General features: G+C 40.7%; 1 protein-coding gene across 1 annotated transcript; it reads right to left on the reverse strand.

The window, feature by feature from the left end:
- Nucleotides 1–799: 799 nt before the first annotated feature.
- On the reverse strand, nt 800–25,233 carry YWHAG (tyrosine 3-monooxygenase/tryptophan 5-monooxygenase activation protein gamma). Its single transcript, XM_081131250.1, has 2 exons — nt 24,728–25,233; nt 800–4,193 (listed from the first exon to the last, which is right to left on the reverse strand). Exons 1-2 carry the CDS (start codon nt 24,812–24,814, stop codon nt 3,537–3,539), a joined length of 744 nt encoding a protein of 247 aa, XP_080987376.1. The 5' UTR covers nt 24,815–25,233; the 3' UTR covers nt 800–3,536.
- Between the last annotated feature and the right edge of the window lie 1,194 nt (nt 25,234–26,427).

A 26,427-nucleotide genomic window follows, 5' to 3' on the forward strand; every position in this document is an offset into this window, starting at 1 on the left:
TCACACACAGTGTTATTCCTAAAATATGAATTCTAATTTCTCAAAAAATTAAAAAGCCATCTTCCACTGTGTGAACCAGTGCCCCCCGCCCCTTCCTTTGCTAGAGCACACCCAAGTTGATGGAGGAGGAAAGCCTTTGCCCTGGCATTCCTTCCTGTAGAGACAGCCCTCCTCGTCGCTGGTCATGGGAGAACACCCCACACACCCAGGGATGTGATTTAGGTGGTGGACACATTTTGACAGCTGCCATCAGCAACAACAGACTGGTGAGAGTTCAGCCCACACCAACTATGGCTGCTGACCACCTCAGAAGGAATAAAAAAATCCAAGACTATATATATATATAAACATTTATAAGTACAAAGAACCACCTCATCTAATACATAATGAGATCAACAATATTGGGCACCTGAGAGCTCTGAACCAGGCACGTGACCCAGTTTTCATTTAGACTTACGCACCCCCCCCAACCGAAGGCTCAGTTTTGTCATTTGCCCTTTGCTCCAAGATCAAAAGGAGTTGTGGCTCAAACTAAGGTCTAATTGTATGCCACCTTCAAAGATCTAGTTGAAGGCACTCATTTTGTAGGAGAAACAAAGAAGGCCCAAAAGGTGCAATGATTTTTCACGGTCAGTAAATCCAGGTCTGATTCCCAGATATAGGTGCTTTTCAATATATATTGTTTTGCCCCTCCCCCAATCCAAGAGTAGGGAAGGGAGAGAGAACACTCACATCCAATCAAACCTTCAAAAGCAAAGGAAAATTTAAATTCATTAAATAAAACTATGTAGCACTGACATCAGATCTGTAAGTTTATTTGCTCAATGTACGACAGCTACATAATGACTCACATTCATGATATTCCATCACTGAGGAAAACTGCTAAGAATGGTCCGTGTGTGAAATAATTCCTTAGAGAAACACGGAGTTGAAAAAATAATCACTGATTAGACCTTAAAAATAGTTCACTGCATAACATGACAAAAAGCACAAAGGCTCATTCAGAGAACATATTCATTGTTCTCCTACACTGTAATAGTTATAATTTCACCATGACAAACACCAGACATTAAGATTAAGCTAACACTGGTGTTTCTTTTGCCCCCCCCCTTTTAAAAACAAAATATATAACTGCATGTCACTATAGCAACATCCAAAACAGATCAATTTGTTACAGTCACTATTTGGTAGAGCAAACTTTACCCCCAAAAGGAAAACTTAAATTAAAAAAACTTTAAAAAATTTGAAGACTTAATTTTTTGTCATAGGAATACATAACACCTACAGTATAAGTTAATAAATTTCAAGCTACTGTATAGAAATACAACACTAGCATGCACAATATTGTATCAATAGAGTAATGGAGGAGTAATCATTTCACTGGAGAGACAATATCATAGGCAAGTGCATTTCTTTAAAAATAAAGAAAAGAAAAGAAACCATTCAAGCTGCTTAAATATCAAGTCTCCTATTCCCTCTTCATTTTTAGCCCTCAGGTATGATTTTATCTTACATTATTCTAAAAAGCAGCCAGAGCCAAAGCTGAAATTTAAAAAAAATATATAGGTTTTGTAATTCCAGTAAATCATTTCCAAATGCTACAAGGACAACAACACTGCTCACTGGACATTAAGATAAATTAAGGAAAGCCCCACCTACCCTCCCCCCCTCAAATCTTTTCCCATCCATGGCATTGACTTTAGGGCCCTATAATGGCAAAAAAGCTATAAAGCTTTCTTCTATTACTTCTTTTGGTAGGGTTCAGTTAATTGGGACTTTCACTCTAGCATAGGAAGGGGACCTTTTAAGGAAAGTCATGCTGGATAAACTGTGCAATGTTACAGAGTATCATTACCATTGTATCTTCACTATCACCTGGATCCCGTTAAACGTATTCATTTCATAATTGTAAGCTCAATTTTGGTATTAGCAAAAGCAAGTGTCAGTTTTCCTCAATCATTACTGATCTGTCTCCTTGCCTAAATAAAACAAAGAAATCAAGTCTGGTGTCATTACCTATCTTGGGAGTTCACAGTTACTGATCTTATAAAAAAGGCTGCACACACATGCACAGATCATGTTTTCAGACAGATTTATCAAATATAAGAATGAAGGACTTAAGGCTAAATGAAAAGGAATTTGTGAAAATAGCAATGTGGTTTCCTTCTATTCTAAACCGTGCACTGAATGCACAAGAAATGAATCTGATTTCTATGCTTTTGCTAAAGAGAAAAAAACATATAGAAAAAAGTTTTGGTCAAATAGGAGTTAAGTATTTATTATTTGATAATGACTTTAGTTTGTTTTCCTGTAACAATTAATTGGGAAAAGAGTATTTTCAGGGAGGAAAAACTGACACACTTACAAGGATCCTGGAATTGGACAGAATATTTATGAACAGAGCTCTTCCTTTGGGATTTTTCTACCAGTAAGCTTCTAGCACCTGAATTTTCACACACTGCACCATAAACTCTCTCAAAATGACCACCCAGCTCTACAACCCAACAGCTTTTCAACCCGAGTGGCATCAGCATAAAGTACAGTGGGGAAGACTCAAGTGAAGAGTGAAATGGCAGCATAATCCCTGAGGAAGGAGCTGTGGCAGCTTACAAATCAGGATTTCTCTGAAAATATCAATGCAATAAATGACATACAGACCTGAATTTTCTCTATTTTTGTGGTGTTTAATGTTTCTATTAAAGTGATTAATAATTTTTGTGGTGGATTTAAGAGGAAAGAAAGACAAAAATCCCACAGCCACCTGCCAAGCACCTATTAACCAGAACCTAAAGTAGCTTTGACGCTCCTCAGGCAAGCCTTTGGCCTAGGAGAGAGAGAACCAACCTGGATAAGGCTGAATAAGAATGTAAAGCCAAAATAACTAGCAAAGAAAAATACACAGTCAATGGCTTGATGTTACATATGGCTGTAATGTAGAAATACTGTAAACTGCAATTTAGTGTTAATACTGTCAACTAATCAGAGACTTCAGAAAACTAGCAAGGCCTAAACCATAAGGATAAATATACCTTATGTTCTAAGTCTGTCCGTTTGGGATTTAAACTATTCCATGTCTGGTAGAGTACACCCTGAAAAAAATGCACAGCTAAAACAGATGAGATAGAAAGTACCCAAAACTTAAGACAAGAGCATATGTACATAAAAATCCTTACTGGAACCACAGAACTTACTGAATGAGGGCCATTCCACTGAAGTTTTCTTTTCATCTTAAAATCCTATTATCTAGCAATAAGTTAAATTAAAGACAGACAGCTCCACTTGCATTAATCTACAGAACAGTCCATATGCCGGTGTGAGGCTGCTATTCCAATACCAGCACAGCTAGCCTGACTTTCCACTAGTGGTATTTTGGCAAAAATGTCAAAGAGGCGATCAAAGACAGGACAGGTCGTGGGTGTCTCCCTAGGAAGGTCATCCCTCCCTTTCCCTCCCCCACCCGACCCCCAAACTCATGGGAAAAAAATAAAGACTGCAGTAGTAGCATCAGCGTGCGCTGCCAGTCCACCTGGGGGGCCTTAATTGTTGCCTTCTCCACCATCGTCGTCTTGCTGATCGCTTGTCCAGAGCGTTAGGTTGTCGCGAAGGAGCTGCATGATGAGAGTGGAGTCCTTGTAGGAGTCCTCATTGAGAGTGTCGAGCTCGGCAATGGCATCGTCGAAGGCGGTCTTGGCCAAGTGGCATGCTTGCTCTGGGGCATTCTGGATCTCATAGTAGAAAACGGAGTAGTTAAGAGCCAGGCCTAATCTAATGGGGTGAGTAGGCTGCATGTGCTCCTTGCTGATCTCATGGGCTTCACTATAGGCCTTCTCAGATGATTCCACAACAGTCGCCCTTTTCTCTCCAGTGGCTACTTCAGCCAGGTAGCGATAATAGTCCCCTTTCATCTTCAGGTAAAACACTTTGCTCTCATACTGGGTCTCACTGCAATTCTTGATCAGGTAGTTATCCAGCAGGCTTAGCACATCCTGACATACCGCTTCCAGCTCCTTCTCTATTTTTTCACGGTAAGCACGGACCATCTCTATCTTCTTCTCATTACCATCTGCAGAAGTCTTCTGCTCAATGCTACTAATGACCCTCCAGGATGAACGGCGTGCCCCAACTACATTCTTGTAGGCCACCGAAAGAAGGTTTCTTTCTTCATTGGACAGTGGCTCATTCAGCTCTGTCACCTATTAGGAAGAAAAGAATAGAGTTGTTATGGTACACATGATGTCAGTTGGTTTAACCTTATATTGCTAAAACACAAACAGATCCATCAGTTGATTAAAGTGGTTAACAGAGAAATTAGGCTGTGTGGGTGTAAGGAATGGGGGATGGAGGTGGAAGGAGCAACAGGGAAAAAAATGCAGCTGGTTCAATGGTGCCTGAACCCTTGCTTTCCCCCCATAAAAGGACACATACTTATCACATAGCTGTTCCATTAAGGAACTGTCAAGTCTAGCTATTAGATGACAAATCAAATTTTGATCTAAATTTGGTCAACAGTTCTTTCATGTAACATTACACACACACCAATCCTAGGGATTTTAGTATAGATGGCTTATATGCCTCATATACTCCATTCTGTTCTAAAATGACAGCTTCCTCCTAATCTTGCCCTGTCTGCTAAACCAGTCCCATCCCTTCTGGGTGAGAATATTTTGAGTATTGGCTGAGAATATTGAGTCAACTTCAAGCAGACTTTTAGAAACAAGGAGGCTTTTCTGCCTCAGAATTATAAACCTCAGAAAGGTAGTCAAAATTGGGGGCATGGGACAGAATCTGACCACTAAGATTTTAGTAACTTGGGAACACATATTTGTTGTAGTGTCAGACTGAATACAATTAGCAATATGAAAGAATGAAGAGGTGAACAAGTACTTCTGAGCTGAGGTGGCCAATAGGAATTAATGCTTCTTTCAAGACGGGCATTTCTAAAGGGTTTTCATCATCCCAAAGACTAGTTGCCTTCAGAAAACTAAAGCAACAGAACACTGAGAACTCTGGTCAAGATGACAGAGTAAATGAGCGCTGTGCTTGCCTCCTCCCATGACCACACCAAAATTACAACTAAATTGTGGAGGTCAAGAATCCAGAGAGGTATCTTGGCTGCAGACCTTCCCCTGAGGAGGGAGGGGTCCCATACCCACAATATCTGGCTGTAAAAATAAGTGGGGATTCAGTCGGGGTGAGATGAAGGGCTTCTGGAGACCCAGAATTTCCTCATAAAAGGCCTGAGCATGGACTTACTAACACATTCCCTTGCTCTGAGCTCCAGTGCTGGGACAGCAGGCTCAAAAAACGTCAGGGACATATGGGGAGGAATAGGGTACAGGATGGAGGAGCAGCTCTGAGCTGGACAGAGTGCTAGCAGACGCCATTGTTCCTTTGTTGAACCCTCCTCCCAGGCGGGTACCAAATCTGAGTCTCCATCAAACTACCTAACACCACTCGCTGGCCTCACCCTTATGATTACCTGAGACCCGACTCCACCCAACCTGTGCATCAGCCAGAGCCTCTTTCACAGGCTGTTCCTCATAAGCTACTGGCCCTGGCCCATGCTGTAGACTTCCCTAAAATTTCCCAAAGGTTGTCCAGCCAGAGTGGCGCAGTTGGTTGAGCACTGTCCTTGGGTAAGGATTAAAAAAAAAAAAAAAAAATCTCTCAAAGGTCCACAGACCTAAAACAAGCAGCGGTTGGCCCCACGTGTCCTGTACTCTTGCTGAGCGGCCCTGGGTTCTAGTGGCAGCTGGCCTTGGTTCATAGCACAGCCTCTCTCCTAGATCACTACCAATCCTAGATTACTCTGTAACTCCTACCAGGTGGCTTCAGGCTGGGCACAGGCAGCAGCTCACCTTGGCCTGCACTAGAGTCCCTTCCAAGAGGCCCCAGAACCAACATGCCTGGCTGGCTTCAGACCACACCAGAGCCAACACCCAATTAGCTACACAAATGAAACACCCAAAGGGTGAACTTGGCAGGCACCAGAGCCCCACCAAAGTGAAATCCACTCTGTGGGATCAGTCCCTATACAACAGCTCATCTGCTATAGTCACGGCCAGTCCTCTCAGCCAGTCATAGCTGGAGGGTGAATCCCATCAACCTGCCAAGAGCAATCAAGGCTCAATAACAACAGAAGGACACATACGACCCACACAAGGGCCACCCCTGGAGCACCCAGCTTAGGTGAACAGGGAGACTACACCACAGGACACTTCTACATAAGGTCCCCATACCAAGATTAGGAGACACAGCAGATCTACCTAATACTCAAAAACAAACACAGGGAGGCAGCCAAAATGAGGAGACAAAGAAACATGTTCCAAATGAAAGAACAGAACAAAACTCCAAAAAAAAAACAACAAAAAAACACCTAAAGAAACAGAGGCAAGCAATCTCCCAGATACAAAGTTCAAAAAACCGGATATAAGGATGCTCAATGAACTTAGGGGAAGAATAGATTAACTTAGTGAGAACTTAAAGAGCCAGAAACCATTAAAAAGAACCAGTCATGCCCGGCCGGGAGTGGCTCAGAGGTTGAGCGTTGACGTAGGATCCAGGCGATCTGGGTTCGATTCCCGGTCAGGGCACATGTCTGGGTTGCAGGCTCAATCTCCAGCCGGGGGCGTGCAGGAGGCAGCTGATCAGTGACTCTCTCATCATTGATGTTTCTCTCTCTCCCTCTCCTTTCCTCTCTCTGAAATCAGTAAAGATATATTAAAAAAAAAAAAAAAAAAAAAAAGAACCAGTCAGAAATAAAGAATAACTGAAATGAAGATGTTAGGTGAAATCAACATCAGATTACATGAAGCAAAGGATCGAATCAGTGATTTGAAGACAAGGTAGCAAAAAACACCCAATCAGAACAGCAAAAAGAATCCAAAAAAAATGAGGATAGTTTAAGGGACCTCTGGGACAACAGCGAGAGTAACAAAATTTGCATAATACAGGTACCAGAAGGAGAAGAGAGAATAAGGGATTATAAATCTATTTGCAGAAATAATGACAAGAACTCTTCCCTAATCTGAAGGGAACAGACACACAAGTCCAGGGAATACAGAGAGTCCCAAACAAGATGAACCTAAACATGCCCACACCAAGATACATCATAATTAAAAAACCAAAGGTTAAATACAAAGAGAAAATCTTAAAAGTAGCAGGAGAAAAGCAGAGTTATGTACAAGGGAGCTCCCATAAGACTGTCAGCTGATTTCTCAAAAGGAACTCTGCAGGCGAGACAGGACTGGCAAGAAATATTCAAAGTGATGGCAAGCAAGGACCTACAAACAAGATTACTCTACCCAGCAACGCTATCTATCATTTAGAAACAAAGGAGATAAAGAGCTTCCCAGACAAGAAAAAGCTGAAGGAGTTAATCACCAACAAACCACTATTACCAGAAATTTTTAAGACTTCAGAAGAAAAAAAGATAAAAAATACGAAAAATAAAATGGGAATAACTTCATGATTACCAGATGAAAGGGGGATTAAAGGACTGGGCGAAAAAGGTGATGGGATTAAGCAGTACAAATTGGTAGTTACAAAATAGTCATGAGGATGTAAAGTGCAGCATAGGGAATATAGTCAATAATATTATAATAACTATGTATGGTGCCAGGTGGGTACTAGATTTAATGACATTGGATAACTTCATTATATAAATGTCTAACCACTGCCCTAGCCTGTTTGGTTCAGTGGTTAGTGTTAATAGCCTCGAGTGAGGAATGAATGAATGAATGAATGAATGAATGAATGAATGTCTAGCCACTATGCTGTACACCTGAAACTGATATAATAAATCAAGTCACTAATACTACATTCAATTTATATAACTTGATTTATGTGGTATCAGAGCCATCCATATATACTAAGTACTACGTATGTGACAATATGAAACAGAAAATTTTACAAGGATAGAACTCTTTTTATTCCTATTCTGAGGTCACATTTTTATTTGTCTAGTTAACTATCATACCTAAACTGGTGTATACTAAGTCCATGGCTAAGTCACAACATCAAGAACCCCAGATCATTCACTATTTCCTAAGTCTTACAGCAAATTAGGTGGTTCCCTCCCCTCACCCCCTCATGTGCCTGTGCTCCAGTGTAACATGTTAATTGCGAAAACCTTCATACTTCTGCTCTTTGTTCTTCTGCCCCTGCCTAGACTATTTCCCACTGTTCCTCCCTGGAAAATACTTACACAATTATCAAGAACCAAGTTAATACTACTGTCCTGAGAAATCTTCCCCATCTCTCCTTCCACCCCCAGTTAAACTGGCTACTCTCTAGAGGTCTCACTGTTTCCTGTGTAGATCAACCATAGCATCTATGTAATATCGTATTCCTTATAGATGTGAAAGGTCAGGGGGCTATAATCCAAAAAGATCTGCTAAACTATTGGGGGGGGGCAGTGATTGGATGCCAATAAACTTATTTTCTATGTATGAATCATTTACACTCAGTATATATTCTACTTTTGTAAAGGGGGTGGGTGGGGGAGGGTTATGCTTAGTGAAACAGGTTGTGCAACTTAAAATAATGTCTCAGAAATAATTAAACCAGAATATAAACCAAAGCATATTTATTAGTTTATTGCAATTCATTCTTTGAATGAATTGATCATGCTTTGCTTACTAATTCTCACAATATCCAGCAAGTAATATACACTCAAATATTTCAGTCATTTTTCTTATGTTAACCTTTTACTGTGCTTTACTGATTCTCCATTATAACGCTAGAGAACAACAGTACCTCTACCAGACATGACCTAAGTGCTATAGACTGCAAAGTGGGAGATTAGGGTTTGGTATACTGGACTTCAGAGCAGAAGAAAACCAAAACAGAGGTGCTTTCTGCTCCATGACCCCCTACCATATCCCCTTGTGGAAACATCACTTCTGAATAAGGAGGCTTATCATCTCATATCCAATTCTTTACATATTTAGGCTTTGGCTACACTATTCTCAGCCCTCAGGCCATTGTCATTCCTATTGATTTCTGATATATATTCCAATATCCCAGAACATGGGGGTTTTCCCAGTTTCACCATTTACTAAGTGACCTTGGGAGCAAGACATGTCATCTGCCTGGGCCTCAGTTTGCTTACCTATAAAACAGAGGCCTCTGCCTCTTTCATAAGGTTGAGTGCTTATCAGATGAACAATAATGTGCTCTTGACACAGCCAAGTTGTATACAGATGTGAGCAATTACTTTTGAGAATACCCTGAATAATTTTCATTTTAATTCTCACCTAGGAAGCCTCTAAATTTCTTATACAATCTCCTAATTTATCTTCCTATATCGAGTATCTCTTCTCCATTTCATCCTGTGCTCTATTCTAAGCTGAAACTACCTTACACCACTGTCTTTCCATAAACTATAGTATCATATAGCTAGAAAAATTCCCCAGACAGGCTTTCAAACAAGCCAAGTGATGGCAAGCAAGGACCTCTGTAGGCCTTGGGCCAACATATCATAGGACTCTAGCCTATACTCACTGAATGTGCAGATACTGAAGACTAACTAGCTGTCTCTAGAGCAACTGAATAACTGTCTTCCATGTAAGGAGGAGCCACAGAGTGCCTAAGGCCACTGAGATAGAGTCCTGGCCTTTCCCCTAAATCATGCTGTCCTTATTTCAAGAGCCAGCAACTATTTAAAGCTCAGATTACCTCACCAGTATGCTACATACTGGTAGGTCTCATACTGCAAATAAAGTTTGGCTACAGAGCCCAAAGGTAGCAATTTCTGCATATGTAAAGTTTGTCTAGTTGCCTCTGACAAACTGGAATATGGAGACTATGACATGCCAATATCACCTTTAGATACAGTAACTCAACCACATTTGGAACATGCTCAGATGTTCTCTGCCACTGAAAACTAAATCAGAGGGAACAGCCTTTAACTCTAAAAAGTCTGTTCAAAGGAAAGCAAGTTTACTCTAAAAACCTTAAATCAGAATTTTGAAAAATCCTTAAGATCAAAATGACTTGTATGAGAATGAATCTGTGACTTTTACATTAAAATAGAGATCACAACCATAATACTTTTAAAGGTCAAAAGATAATTTTTTAAAAGGACAAAAAAATTCCCAGTGTCCAATAAAGGCTTAATCAAGATAGAATGACTATTCAATGTGGGAAGATGTGACATATGCCAGAAGGGAAGTAATGTTTTTCAAAACAATCACTGAATTGTTTATAAGAATGCAATAATTACAAATATGGTCCCCAAAATTTACTGTCACAAGTGTTGGAATATGTGGAAAGCTTGTATATTCCAGCATTGTGTGTTCTGCTTAAAAACAAAATTGAAGTTTCTCTCTTCTCAACTCTTACAATACTAGCTAAAGTTCACATTTCTTTTAGTGAGTTGGAGATTAAGAGTAAAAAGGCTAGAAAAATCTGTTATTCTCACCAACAGTTTAAGAAATATAACTCCCTACCCTAGCCAGTTTGATTCAGTGGTTAGTATCAACCCATGAACTGAAGGGTCCCAGGTTCGATTCCAGCCAAGTGCAGGAGGCAACCAATCAATGAATGTGTCTCTCTCACATATATGTTTCTCTCTCTCTGAAAAGTAATGGGAAAAATATTCTCCGGTGAGGATTAAAAAAAAAAAAGAATAAAAATAAGTTTCCTCAGTAAACATTTCACACATATATCCTGTGTGACTCTACTGAGAGAGGACCCTTGAAAGCTTGTGCCTGGTTTACTCTGATCTTCACCCTAAGCACTTTTTCCCTGTGCTGATCTAGCTTTGTATCTTTCTACTGTAATAAACCATAGCCACCAGTGAGACTCTATGCTGAGTCCTAGCAAATCATTAAACCTAGGGGGATAGTCTTGGGGACCTCCAACACATATTCATTCTAGATAACTTGATATAACATGTCCCATAAGGTCTGATGGCAAGGAAAATATACTTAAAAGCCACTCCTTAGCAGGTAATTCATTGAACATCCAACAGTGTCAACCACCACACTGTGCTGAAGATAAAATTCTCCACAAGGAGGAAACACGAGCTTAGAATATCAGTCACAGAGGTATTTTTAAGGTAGCAAAACTCTTCCTGGAAAGCTTAGAGAATATTTTAATTAGAAAGTAACTACTTTAGCTCGGCCGGGCGTGGCTCAGCGGTTAAGCATCGGCCTAGGATCCAGGCGATCAGGGTTCGATTCCCGGTCAGGGCACAAGCCTGGGTTGTGGGCTGCAGCCGATCAATGACTCTCTCATCATTGATGTTTCTATCTCTTTCTCCCCTTCTCCTTTCCTCTCTCTGAAATCAATAAAGATATATTTAAAAAAAAAAAAAAAGAAAGTAACTACTTTAGCTAGGTTTTTAAAAACCAGCAGCGGTCACCCTGGACACAAATTACAGAAGGGAAAAACATTCCAGGAAGAGGGAATGAAGAGTCATTCTAGAAGAGTATTAAACTTCCATGGTATATTCAGAGCCACACTCAAGGTCTGAGATAAGAGGAGAGCTGGCTGAGTACCTGTGTTTTTCTGACATCACTAAGTCCTATGTTTTTTGCACAACTACCCTACAGGGGACATTATACATGATGCAAAGAAATGAAATAATTTTCCCCCTCAAATTACACCATTAACACACAGTAGCACAAGGACACAAACTCGGGCCCTTCAAATTCTGTGCTCTTTCACCCATGCAGAGTCTCTAATACAACACAGGAAAAGGGCTAATTTCTCCATTACATAAAGACCTCCTAAAAAGAATTTAAGACCAACCAATAATTTTTAAAAATGGTCAAAAGGAATAGACAGTAGAAAGAAAAGGAAAATATACATACAGTTCCCAACCCCATTCATTATGAATGTTAATTTTTCTCTGATCAGATTGACAAAACTTAGAAGTCTGACGACTCATGTGAAAGGGGACAGTATGTGTGTGGGTGAACAGCACTCTCATCCACTGTTGGAAACTATAAATTTATAGAGGGCAGTTTGGAAATGACTATCGAAAACACAAGTGCTCAAAAACCTTTTAACTCTGCAATTCCATTTCTAGAAAAGAATTCACTGCATTATTTGTAACAACTAAAGTCTGAACCACTTAAATAACCTTTGATGGGAGGTGATTATGATATATCCATATAATGGAATTTTAGTCGTCAAAAAAAGAGGGTGGGGCAAAGGTATTTTACCTGTAAAACCTACTTTTGCCCTACCTGTACTGAATAAAATACATTTTTTCAGTGTACTTCTCGAACGGTCTGAAAACAGAATGGCTGAAAAGCAATAAGGGTTGAAAAGGTTGAACTCTGACTTACTAGTACCTATTCAAACAAACCCTCTTCGCCACTCAAAGTTGCAGAGCCTATTGATGTTGAGTGAGAATTTACTGTATTTGTTATCATTTCTTCAACATTCTTTCACTTCTTACCTCATTACCACTATAACCACTCTTTAAAAAGTCATCAAATGTCTTCCTCTTTCACATATCCAATATTACCTTGTCTTTATCTTAAAGGAATCTAATACTGCTGACTTTTTGTTAGCATTCTTTCCTGGTTTTCTGCACATATATCCACTCTTAGTTTGTTATTCCTCATTCCAGTCACTACTAAGGCACTACTCCCCAGGGCTTCACATTTTGACTTCAACTCTCCATTGTCCCTAGGTGATCTTACTATGCCTGGTTTCAACTATCATGGATATATAGAATGCTCCCACTAGAACATTGGGGATGGTATATTATCTTAGATCAGAGCCCGATAATTAGTGGGTTTTAAATAAATACTTGCTTACTTAATGAATAATAAGTAATACTGACTGCTTACACTCTGCCAGACACTGTTCTAAGTGCTTTTCATGTATTAAAATGAAACCATGCTGTCTCTATTTACCTCTACTTACATGTTTCCTCAAACTCAGCATGGCCGCAACTTAATCCATCTTTTCCATCATTTTTTGTCTTTTCTTGTTCTATCGCCAGTCATCAAATTCTCAAATCTGTCCTTTTCCAGGTACTCATCCCTTCAGACTAGATCCCTATAACATTCTACTAATCAGACTCCTTCACTGTCACTGTCCTCTTATACAAGGCCTGCATGAACTGATCCATTTACTACTTTAGACTCATTTTCTTATTTTCCCTATTTTTAAAAAATGTTTAAAATTATTTGAGGGAGGAAGAGGCGGAGAAACATAGATAGGCTGCCTCCTGCATGTCCCCCCCCACCATTGAGCCTGAAACCTGGGCATGTGCCCTGATTGGGACTGGAACCTGGAACCGGCCAGCTCTCAATGAATGGGAGACGCTCAACCGAGCTACACCCGCCAGGGCGAGACTCCTTTCCTAAATCCCCTCAAATGCGCACTACTATAGTATTCCCCCAGTATAATCAACAGTGAGTATTTACTGCAACAGACTCTGCTCTTTGTATATCCCAAAGCTAAACATGCTATTAGTCTTTGTCTAGACATTTATTCCTAAATCCTTTCCCCCTTCCTCCCACCCCCTCCCACCCACACTGCTCTGGCATCACTTCCTCTAGGAAATCCCCCCTGATGCCCAGTGTGTGATGTCAATGTCCTGATTCCACTGAGCTTACTTCCATTTTTTAAAAAAATCCTCACCCAAGGACATGCTTATTGATTTTAGAGAGGGAGAGGGATACGGAGAGGGGAGAGAGGGGGGAGAGGGGGAGGGGGAGGGAGAAGGGGAGAGGGAGGGAGAGGGAGGGAGGAAGAGAAATATCAATTGGTCATCTTTCCATATGCACCCCAACTGGGGATCAAACCTGCAACCTATGTATGTGCCCTGACCGGAATCAAACCGGCAACCTCTCGGTGTACAGTACGACACTCCAACCAAGCCACACTGGCCAGGACTTACTTCCATTTTTATGTGTGGAATAAATATTCCTACAAATGTTCAATAATCCTTCATCACAACTGTCTTCCCTTTGTGATTCTATCAATATTGTTCACTTCTTCCACTTGCTTAGACTGTCTCCAAAATATGCAAATTACTATCTTTTTTCTTCCTTTGATCTTCATCCAAATCCACTCAAAACATGTTTCCACACTCCAATTTGTGAATTCTACATAAGACCATATTATTTTTGATGTGCAAAAAGGTTACAGCACCCTGGCTGGTGTGGCTCAGCTGGTTGGAGTGTCGTCCAGTGCACCAAAAGGTGGCAGGTTCAACTCCCAGTCAGGGCACATGCCTAGGTAGTGGGTTCATTTCCCAGTAGGGGTGGGTGTGGGGGGCAGCCAATCGATGTTTTTCTCTCACACCATGTTTCTCTCTTTTACCTTCCTTCCTCTCTCTAGAAATCAATTAAAAAAACTTTTTTAAAAAGGTCACAGCTTCCTCCCATTTCTTTCAAGTAAGGTCTTTTCTTTCATCCAGTTCTAAGTGGCATTCTTTCACCTCCTGGAAATACCTGTAAAACTCCTAGAGCAAAGCTATAGTACTTAACTCCTCATGTTAAAAATCCAAAGTTCTCCTTTATTAAATGGCATTTAAAACATACCACGATCATGGGATTAAGTGTTTTCTAAAAAAAACCAGATTACACTCATACTGAGTAATAATGCCTTTAGGACTGTTCTAAAGGAAGTTTGTTCTATATTTTAATCTGGACTACATAATGACCCTCTCGAGGACAACTAACTGGAAAAATATTAAATATGCAATAGTTTGAAGGATTTTTAATGTTTCTGCAAACAATGGAAAATTTACTAAAGTTAATGAAAATAAATCAGTGAGAACAACAGTTAAAAGATCATCAATATTGATTTATACACATTACCTTTGACTCCTTAAAAAAACCTTTAAAAAGAGCCTTAGATTTAGAGGGGGAAATACTTTTAGCTGAAGCCTTAGGAAAATTGCTTAAATATTTATGCCTGTCAAATGGGACTCTCACTTTATAAAACTTTTGTGAAATTAAGTGGAAAAAGTATATAAAGATGCTTCCCAAGTAAGAGTAAAGGTCAAACTACATTGCAATGTTTTATCTAAGAGTATGTAATTTATTGTCTTTTGTTTTCCCAAATGTTTTTTGTTTGTTTTTTTTTTTTAAATCCTCACCAGAGGATATTTTTTCCATTGCTTTTGGGGAGAGGGAGAGAGGGAGAGAGGGAGAGAGGGAGAGAGGGAGAGAGGGAGAGAGGGAGAGAGAGAGAGAGAGAGAGAGAGAGAGAGAGAGAGAGACATCGATGTGAGAGAGACTTATCAACTGGTTGCCTCCCGCAGCACCCCAACTTGGACCAGAGCTGGGGATTGAGCCTGCAACTGAGGTACAGGCCCTTGGCCGGAACTGAACCCAGGACCCTTCAGTCCGTGGTTCCAACCACTGAGCCAAATTGGCTAGGGCTCCCCAAAAAGATTTTAGTCAGTTCAGAAATCTACAGAACAGATGTTTAAGAAAAGTCATACCAGCCCGGCTGGGCGTTGCTCAGTGGTTCAGCATCAACCTAGGATCCAGGAGATCACGGTTCAATTCCCAGTAAGGGCACATGCCTGGGTTGCAGGCTCGATCCCCAGTTGGGGGCATGCAGGAGGCAGCCAATCAATGACGACTGTCATCACTGATGTTTCTATCTCCCTCTCTCCTTCTCCCTTCCTCTCTCTGAAATCAATAAACATATATTTAAAAAAAAAAAAAGTTATACCAAAAAGTACCCTAAGTTCTCCATTGTGGTCAGAGCAATGCTACGCTGCAACAGTGCAGTAAATAATGGTATTGGCTCAATTTTCACAAAAGATATAAACACTTGTTTAAAAGTCCTTAGTCATCATTTATTAAAAACGTGTATATATAGCCTATATGTGTATATATAGCCAGCCAACTTATGAACACAGAAAAAACATGATTAAAATTTAAGTATACCATATATTCAATAAGAACTAGTTGTTTTTGAGAATCTAAATGCTAGACATAGTTCTAAATAAGTAACATCATCAATAGAAATATATTTCATGCAAGTTTTAAAATTCAATCCATTACTATAGCTGAAGTTTACCATATTGTTTTCCCTTCCTTCCTCAATAGATGGATCAAGTTCCAACTATCTAAAGTCTTTACTTACCTACAGGACCTTCAAGTGGTAAAAAATAATAAAATAAAATAAAATGTAAAATATAAAATAAAATAAAATAAAATGGCAGTATATCCACCTAATTTACTGATATCATTACATTGGTCAGCTCTATACTTCTGAGCATAATTCAAACCCCAGCTGTCTGGGTCCAGACAGCTAGTATGTACACTTACTATAGATTATCTATACACACATTCCCCCAGTAGTATATTGACATTAAGGCAAAATAATTTTTTTAAATGCTTGGCAAGTACCCCAGCAGGGTGGCTCAGTTGGATGGAGTGTCATCTATATACACCAAAAAGGACGTGGGTTTGATTCCCAGTCAGGATACATACCTAGGTTTCGGGTTCTATCCCAGTCAGGACATCAGGGCATTGTACAGGAGGCAGCTGATGTTTCTCTCTCCACCCCCTCCCCCACTTCCTCTCTCTCTAGAATCAATAAACATATCCTCAGGTGAGGATTTAAAAAAAGAGAACTTTATTCTCTTCTTAAAAAAACTTGGCGCCTGGCCAGCATGGCTCAGCCGTTGAGCATCTATCTATGACCTAGGAGACCACAGTTCAATTCCTGGTCAGGGTACATGGCGGGGTTGTGGGCTCAATTCCCAGTAGCGGGTGTGCAGGAGGCAGCAGATCAATGACTCTCATTATTGATGTTTCTATCTCTCTCTCTCTCCCTCTCCTTTCCTCTCTCTGAAATCAATAAAGACATATTAAAAAAAGAAAAAAAGAAAAAATACATTAAAAAAAAAAAGCTTGGCAAGCAACAAAGCCTAGCAAAAGCAAAATTTGTTTATTCACATTGTCTTCAACAAATCAATTGGGTTTTAGCTCTTCTATCAGATTAGTAATAAAAACTAGAACTGACAAAAGAATCTACCTTCATTATCCTTTCAAAACAAGGAAAAGGCAGTAAAAAGGGAAGAACATACTGATGCAAATACAGAACTCTTTCTTTTTCCTCTCCCTATTAGTGACCCATCAAGCCTTTCAACCAACCCCTCCTGAGAGTAAAAGCTGACTTGGATGTTAACTTAAAAGAAGCATTCCTCTTAAAAATCAAGAAAAATTAAATTATTTGCCAGCTGGAGTAAATGCTTTAAGCAAGAAACTATACTTTGAGGCTGCCAAATTTGAATGTAAAGAGATCTTGCTGGTAATTTGAGCATTTGTGGCAAATAGGGGTAATTTTAATTTTATAAAAAAGTCAAGTTTGAAAGCTAGCAGTCAACCTTTCCCCCATGTGAACCTCATTTTCTCTTCTTGGTAGATCAGTAGGGTATCCTTGAATTTTGAACTGTGTGTCATACCTGTTCAAACAATTATATTTTTCAAAACTTTTGAGGTCGTACCTAGTACTAGTAATGGTCTCAAGATCCCTAAAAATTATTCTTAGCAATTCCACTATTGGGTCTCTGTCCTAATATATAAACTGTGTCAAAAGCCTTAGTCACAAAGATATTCATGGCAGTTTTATTTATAAAATTGGAAACAGCCTAAATGCCAAACAAAAAATAATTTAATTATGACACACCCATAGGATTATTCAGCCACTGAGAATACTAATGATAGAAGGAAATATCCTTGAAATAATGTCAAGGGGAAAAGGCAAGGTACAAAAGCAAGCCTAAACATGTCAAAAAAGACATGATGGCAATATCTTCCATGGGGAATTATTCTAGTGAAAATACTTGCCTTTTCTCCCAAATTTTCTAGCACCCTAAATGCCAGACATTTTAATCATCAGTAGTCAGTCTCATTGATGACAGCCTTCCAAAAACCAGACTCCTTAGAAAAATCACAACATCCCCAAATTCAAGATATTCTAGAATATTCCTTCCCTGCCCACTTGTTCCCACTAGCTTTGCTTGCCTCAGAATGCTCTTTACTACTGTTCTTCTTCTAACCTGTTAGGTCTCCTTGCCCTTTTGGATTGGGTCATTTTCAGCCTAGAAGAAAAAAATCTGGTGTCTAAACTTTAAAGTTTCTATTTCTACTACACAAATGTAGTTAGAAAAGACCAGATGTAGTCCACATGTGAAGACTGGAGTATGATTTGAAAATAACAGCCATCCACCATAGTCTACCCATACCAAGCAGGCCTCATGTGTAAAAGTATACTGGTAGGGAGTATGGGATTGTTTGCATGGCTACTATTCGTGCTCGACCTCCACTACAAAGACATGCCCATTCACTATTTCATGTTAAACTGCTACAAAAGGAGAACTGTATTGAATTGAATGGTACTGAAGTGAAATAATTCAGTAAAAAACAAAAACGAAAACAAAAAACAGCTCATTTCTACATCCTTAAAGTACTGGCACCATAGGCAACTTTGTTTCCTAGATCAAGGTATTTAAATTGTCTAATTGTCTAATTCATAACTCCTTTCAGAAAGCTAAAGATTTCAATGATCTCTTTCAAAACAAACCTGCATTCTTAAAAGCCTTCCTCCTGTTACCTCTTAGCCTTCTCACTTCTCTATACCACTGCAGCTGCTCTTCAGACTCAGCTGTGGGGAGGTTGGATGAGGGATTCCTCTTGAGCTACTACTGTCATTACATGTTCAGCTGCCCATTGCTGTCACTGTCACATTCCCAGCTCTGACATCCTGTTATAGTAACAGAATTATTAAGGACACTACACCTAGGCCCTACTCGCTAAGACTGGCTTTAGATCTCTCTAAAAAAATAAGACTTCACTCCAAAAATTAAGAAAATAAGACCAATGAGTTTACTTGGAAATTTTTAAAATGTCACGTTAAAAATCAGTATGTCGGGGATGTAAAGTACAGCGTAAGAAATATAGTCAATAATACTGTAATAACTATGTATGGTGCCAAGTGGGTAGTGGAAATATTGAGGGGAATCACTTTGTAAAGTATATGACTGTCGAATCACTATGCTGTACACCTGAAACTAATACAAAATAGTAAATGTAAATTGTAATTGAAAAATAAATATTTAAAAATCTACATAAGGCTCTCATTTCTGTTTACCTATTTACAACCCAACTAATGCTTTGTGGCACATTAACAGCATTCAGCTCAGGTAAAGAAAACTCTACTTCTGTGGGACATACCCTTATAAGTGAAATGTTGATGAAGATTTGGTTTAGACTTCAGCAGTTCATTTATTCCTATTTTTTAAATATGTATTTATTGATTTTAGAGCGAGGGAGAGGGAGAAACAGGGATCAGCTGTCTTCTGCACAACCCCTACTGGGGAATCGAGCCACCCACAACCCAGGCATGTGCCCTGACCAGAAGAACGCTCAACCAACTGAGCCACACCAGCCAGGCAGCAGTTCTTTTATTTTTAATTTTTATTATTTTAAAAATCCTCACCCGAGGATATTTTTTTCCATTAGCTTTTCAAAGAGAGTGGAAGGGGGAGGAGGGAGAGAGAGAGAGAGAGCGCGTGAGCAAGAGAGAAACATCAACGTGAGACACACACGTAGATTGGTTACCTCCTGCTCTGGCGCAGACTCGGGCAGAGCCTGCAACCCAGGTAAGTTCCCTGGGCCAGAATCAAACCCAAGACCCTTCAGTCCGAGGGCCGACGCGCTCTAACCACTGAGTCAAACTGGCTAGGACAACAGTAGTTCTTTTAAGAGGAAAGAAAGCAAAAAAACTCATGCAAAGTTTTAAGATTTACAATTATTATTATTTTTATATATATCTTTATTGATTTCAGAGAGAAGGGAAAGAGAGAGATAGGAACATCAATGATGAGAGAGTTGTCATTGATCAGCTGCCTCCCACACACCACCCCCCCCCACCCCACACACCCCCGATGGGGGATTCAGCCCACAACCCGGGCATGTGCTTTGACCGGGAATCGGACTGGGAATTGAACTGCGATCTCCTGGATCCTAGGCCGACCTTAACCGCTGAGCCACGCCCTGCCAGGCTAAGATTTACAATTTTTATTGTTTCTGCAAAATCATGGGACCAGACCAGTTATTTAACCATTTATCTTAAAATTAAACTGCCTTTTGGGAATTTTTTTGATCACTTTTCATGTAACTATTTTCTTAACTATTCAAATTCACAAATTAGTAAAAACAAAATTTCAAGGACCTCTACAAGTGCCAAACTTAAAGTAGGATGATATGGTTTGATAGTGAACCAAAATGATAGCTGACACCTAAAATGGAATTTGGGGAATACAACAGAAAAATGATTATGAGAGGAAAGGCCATAAGACAACTGGTACTGGTAGCCTAGAAAGACAACAAAAATATAGCTCCCCCATAATTACAGTTTCAAATGTCTGGTCAAGCACTAAGAAACAGAGTTTAGAAAATAAGACAAAAGATAGTGGTTTATATGTAATTCCCCCCTCCCTTGACTATTAAAGGTATAAAGTGGTCTTTGCTTTTCTTTCACATTCCATGAAATCTGGTAGAAATGCAGAAAAATGCCCTGCCAGATAGGGTTAGGGCTAGTGATATGAGGATGAGAAGCTTCTGGCAACCTCAGAATCACCACAACACTGTATTTAACATCTTATTTACAGGAATCCCATCAGTTAAGAATCACGTGCTTAAGTAGCTCACCACTCTCAGTACTGCATAGTGTTCATTAGGAGGCTGCAGCCACACAGCAGGGAAATCACCTATAACCAAGTCAGCCTTGGGGTGGAAAATGAGTCATAAGACCACCAGCAAAATCTCCATGATCTACAAATAGTTAATAGTTTGCTCTGATTTCATAAACTGTTCTTATGTATTTGGATGAGCATCATATGATTTTTAAGCTCTGTAGCTTTTTTAAAATGGAAATACAAACTTAGCTCAGAGTAAATCCTTTTAAATTTATGCTGAAAAGTTTCAGAAGTTAGAAAACAAAGACAAAGGGATACTGATTGCTGCTGGCTTTGCTATTGTGGGTACTTCATTACTGACACATTCCTGAATCAGTCATGTCTTGAAATCCGGCCAGCGATAGCCAGACCATCATCACTTTTTAAAGATCTCATTTTTTTCAATTAGAGATGATGGTATACAATATTGTGAATAAACCAAATGCTACTGAATTGTATACTTGAAAATGGTTAGTTTGTGCCTGACCAGACAGCTTAGGAGCTTAGTGTGTCAATACACCAAGGCTGCGGGTTCAATTCCGGGTTAGGGCACATACAAAAACCAGCCAATGAATGCATAAATAAGTGGAACAATAAACTGAAGCCCCCCCCCACTTCCTCTTTAAAAAATAAATTTAAAAATTTAAAAAGAAAATGGTTAGTTATGTCACTTTTACCTCAATAAAAGCAAGGACATTTTCTCCACTCTTTTTAATAATTTAGTTTGGTGTAATAAATAAATAAGGCTTCCACCAAGTACAAGGGATGAAATCCTCCCCAGGGTCAGCAGTTAATTCAAAGGATTAATGAGGATATACATTTAGCAACACCTTTTATTATCTCAATATAATTTTTTAATAATAAAAGCAGTTAACATTCATTTGTTATTGTGAAGGATAACACACAAAAAGCAAACTGTTATCTGTATTCTTTCCACCCCAAAGAGAACAATTGAAACCACATGACTTAGAATAATGGCTGGCAGAACTCCACCTCTGAAGAGTCTACAAAGGTGTCATTACTCCATTAGCAATAATGGCTATTGATCTAGCCTCCTGGAAGAGCTAGTAGGAAAAACAGAGTATTCAGATAGCAAGAATTTTAAAGTATATCAATTCTACTAGGAAGACTTTTTAAAATATAATTAAGATAGCCTCTTGCCACCAATGCCCTCCCCCCACCCACACAGTTAAATTGCTTAACCCAGTGACTTCAACAAAATTAGTAGCCCAGAATGTTTTCTCTATCCCCCACCCCAGGCAAGTACCAGTAGCCTACTTAGAACGTAAACTTCCTAGGAGGCCATTAAAATCCAAAGGACTAGACAGCATTGTCTAACCAGTAGCAAACACCTAGGTGTTCACTCTCTTCTTAAGTGCAAGGCTGCACATTTGTCTTAGAGACTAAATTTCCCCCTTTCCTCCATTTCAAAATACTGCATATTATTTCTAGCCTGGTTACCCATATACAACTACCATTTTGCACAGATCCCAACAGTGTTATTACTAGAATAATCTCATTAAATGCAAATAAATGCAATCCCTCTAACATATAGGACTATTTTCTTTTTATCTTCCAGTATTTTCCAAATTCTCCATGATGAGATGACTTTTATAAGAGAAAAAAAGTTTTCTAGTTTCCATGTTGAGCACCTATTGCATTTATTTAATCCTCACAACTTTTTCAAGTAAATATTAACCCATTTTACAGATGAGGAAAATGAGGTTCAAGGTAAACCTACTTCATCAAAGTCCCAGTAAACAGGTTTGAAAAAAGGTCTGCTTTATTTTACAAACTGTTCTTTCCTTCAAACTCCATCAAGCAGCAGAAGCATAAATATAGGAAAAGAGAACTTTTCCAAATCCCAACCTAGTGTTTTGTAACAGAATATTCCCTAACATTTACTGAAATGACCCAGTGGGAAGTCATAATTTTTTAAAGGTTTTTATTAAAACCTGCCAAGTTAATAACATGCAACAAGCCCAAGTATACAGCCCATTCCTGCACTATGATCATAAAATGTATTCTTGTTTAAAATTTCTATCTTTATTCCATCACTGCCCAACTTTAATGGTGAGATGAATGTTTAAAAATACAAATGTATCTTATACATTCTTGTGAGAAAACTAGAAATAGGAAAATGAATAGGCATATCTAGAGGTCACTGACCTGCATGTCGAAGGGTAAATGAAATTCTTATTTTTTGCACTAATTCTTATCTGGTGAAAGATGACGTGCTCAATTCCACCTGGCTTATCTACTAATTTCTGCATTACCTTGGACAAATGCCATTTGCATACTCCCTACCAGCCCTTAGGTGCATTGCAGCCTCTGTGTCATTGTGTGTGACATCACTGGGTTGCTATGGATATAGGTGGGAGGTCACTCGCTTTTCTGTGATACTAGAAGTACGGAAATATTAGAAGAGACTAAATAACATGAAATAAATATATTTCCATTATTGATAACTATTAAAAGTGCAACTTATCATCTGAGTTTTAAAATGTTTTAAGATAGCAACTGTAGCAATGTATTAATTCAGTGGTACTCCCAATTTCAGAACCGACTGCATTCCTTACTGAGATAAATTTTTTGTTCATGTAGCTGGCTTAAATATAAAGGCATCAGCATTATCATCTTTTTGTAGTTATTCAGTAATCTGTAATACCCATACTGCTTCATTTAAAAAGATTTAACATGTAAGATACACTCCAAAATCCACTTCACACTTAAGATGCATTTTAAAACCTTTGTTACATAAGGTAGGAAGTTAAATATTAAGATAGTGGGAGGCCTAAATCATTGGATTAATTTTCCATGTTTCATTTAATAATACTCAATACCTCCCCCCTTAATATCAAACTCTTTGACACCCATTAGATAAATGTAGTGACACTGACAAAATGGTGCAATACAGGCAGGAATCTGTAGACAACTGGAGATCAGTATTCCCATTTCATCAGCATGAGAATGTGCTAGCTTGTTTTTTTGTTTGTTTGTTTTTAAGCCTCAGATGCATCTAACAAAATTTTTAAAAAAGACTTTTTCCCCTTTAAAATAACTCCTCCCAGCCTCCACCCAGTCTAGGCTCTCTGCAATATGACAAATGCAGAATCTTCTGGAATGACTTGATACTGCCTCCCACCACCGCTTTGTTTGCAATAACAGACTAGTGAGAATATTTTATCAACTTAACAGGAATTTCAACAGATGTGTGCCTGTATTTAAAAAACAAACAGCATGTCACAAATTGAACCAGTCAGATAAATTCACCACCTTTATTTTAAAGACAATACCTACCCTTTTCAGTACAAAACATTAGGAAAAAATGAAGATGGCATGTTGAGAACAATCAATGAAAAGACTAGCGAGACAGACATTCCCCCCGTCCTAAAAGCACGAGGACTCTGCTCTGGGAAATGGAGAAAGAGGAGCCCTTTTGTTAAGAAAAACGTGAGAAAGGTTTCGATTTTGCACCACTGGGCCCAGGTTTTCAGGGGAGCCTACATTTTTCCCAGGGAGATTCTATAGGATCTGTCGGGAGAGGAAGCGAGAAAGATTGGGGGGGGGGGGGCAGAGAATGTTAAGAAATCGAGAAACAAACTGAGTGAATGGGAAAGGCGCCGCCCAGACACAAGGGAGAAAAAGAGGAACCGCATCCATGCGGTCCCCCGCCCCCACGCCAAGGCTGGGAGGAGGGGAAGTGGGGCACAAAGGATGCGCACGGTCCCGGCTCAGGCCCCCGGCAGCCCGGAGACGCCGAGGGCAGAGACCTCACTTCACAGACCAGCCCAGCAAGACCCCGCCCCAACCCTAGCCCGGGGAGGGCCTAGTAGGCAGCGCCGCCGGCCCTGGGAGACACTCGGGGAGAGGCCGCGTCACAATCTGGGTCCCAACACGCTATCAGGACCATCCCCTGTCCCCTTAGTGAGCGAGGAGGGGCGGCCAACCCTACAGTCGCCACAGGCGACTAGTCCACGGGTCGTCCACGCGAACGCCCGCGTCTGCGAAGGGGCTGGGGCGATGAGGGGGAGGGGAAGAGAAACTCACGTTCTTCATGGCCGCGGCCATGTCGTCGTAGCGCTCTGCCTGCTCGGCCAGCCGGGCTTTCTGCACCAGTTGCTCGCGATCCACCATCTTCGCGGGCTGGGTCGGGCCGGGCGAGAAAACCGGGGAGGCCTGAGGGCTCGGAAGGCAGCTGCGGCGCGGCTGGAGCCCGTGTGCCGGAGGGACCGACCCACGAAACGGGTAGCTGAGGCGACTAAGGCGGCGCGAAGATTGCAGCTCGAGTTGCAACCAGCGGAGCGGGCGTGAAGCGGCTGCGGCTGCCGTGCGTGCCGCGGAGGACAACCCCCTGCGGCCCCGCCCACGCCCCGTGACGCACAGGGCCTGCCCACCCGCGCACCCCGCCCAGGCTCCGCCCCGGCTCTTCCGCTTCTAGGGCTTCCCCTCCCCAAATCAGCTCGCCGCGCCCTTCTGCTTGTCCCTTCCTTCCCCGCTGCTCTCAACACTCCCGGTTCTTCATTTCACCCCGGTTCCAGCGTCCTAGCTTCCCCAGACGCCCCCACCCCTCCCCACTAAGGCCTCCGCCCTGCCAGGTCCCCGGCGCCTGGGCCCCTGGGAGTTGTAGTTCACCCACCGCGGAGGTGATGCGTTGAAGAGATCAAGGACAAAGGGGCGGTCAACACTACATCTCCCAGTGGTCACAGCGCTCAGGCGGAGGGAGGGGTGGGTTCTAATTACGCGGCCGCTGGGGACCCCTGGCGGGGAGGAAGGCTGCATCAGCTCCAACGAGTGCTGATTCACTGCCCCGCCCCATATTCTCCAGGAAATTACGAGGGCAGGGGGCCAGGGCCTCCCCCGAGATAAAGTATGGGGCCCAGGCGGTTCACAGGTGAGGGGTCCGCGTCTACTGTAGGTCCAAACTGTCACGGTGATGCCCGCCCCTGGGGCGGTTGAATTAAGGAGCTAAACATTGGGAGCTAAACTGTTTCCCTCCCCTACAAGATTCCAGTTCCCCAACCCCACCTTGAGGTTCTTGGACCTGATGAAAACAGAAAGTTTTCAAAATACTGGCCAGGCATACTGGTTAATTTACAGAAAGGATGCAGCTGTCTGCCGGCTGACGCCTGGGGAGTCGCTTCTTCCTCTCCAGGGTGGAGTGTTAAAGATTCAATTCTGTTAGGAAGAGCCTACTGTATGCTTAACACTGAGTTATGTCTGGCGTTAACCAATCCTCTCCGCCTAGGACATACACACTGAGGTCAAACTGACAAATGCTTGCTCATGTGCTTCCCTTTTTGACATTCCATGTAGCTCATACCCCGTAGTTTTCACTGCACATTTTATTCATTTATTCAGCAGGTATCTGTTGAGCACCTGCTATGTTGCAGCACTGTTCTAAGCCATGGGATACAGCAGTGAACAACAAAAACAAAAATCCTTACCCAAGCAAAAGGCAGGATATAAATATAGGTGGGCGAAAGTATGTTTACAGTTGTACAAATAAATAATAATACAAGAATAAACTCTGTGTTTCAGGTACTCACAACTATAGGCCTACATTTGCCCACCCCTGTATGTAGAGTATGTTAGAAAGTGATAAGGAGTAAAAACATAAAGTAAGGGATGTTAAGTGTTGTGTATGAGAACCTAGAATGAAGGAGTTTCTCTTGAGGGAATATTCCAGGCTCGATGCTAGGGGGAGAAGGCATGGAACCCTGCCCTCAGGAATTTAGAATGTGTTAAGT

This window comes from Miniopterus schreibersii (assembly GCF_964146895.1).
Source record: "Miniopterus schreibersii genome assembly, chromosome: 3".
In the NCBI taxonomy this organism is placed as follows: Eukaryota; Metazoa; Chordata; class Mammalia; order Chiroptera; family Miniopteridae; genus Miniopterus; species Miniopterus schreibersii.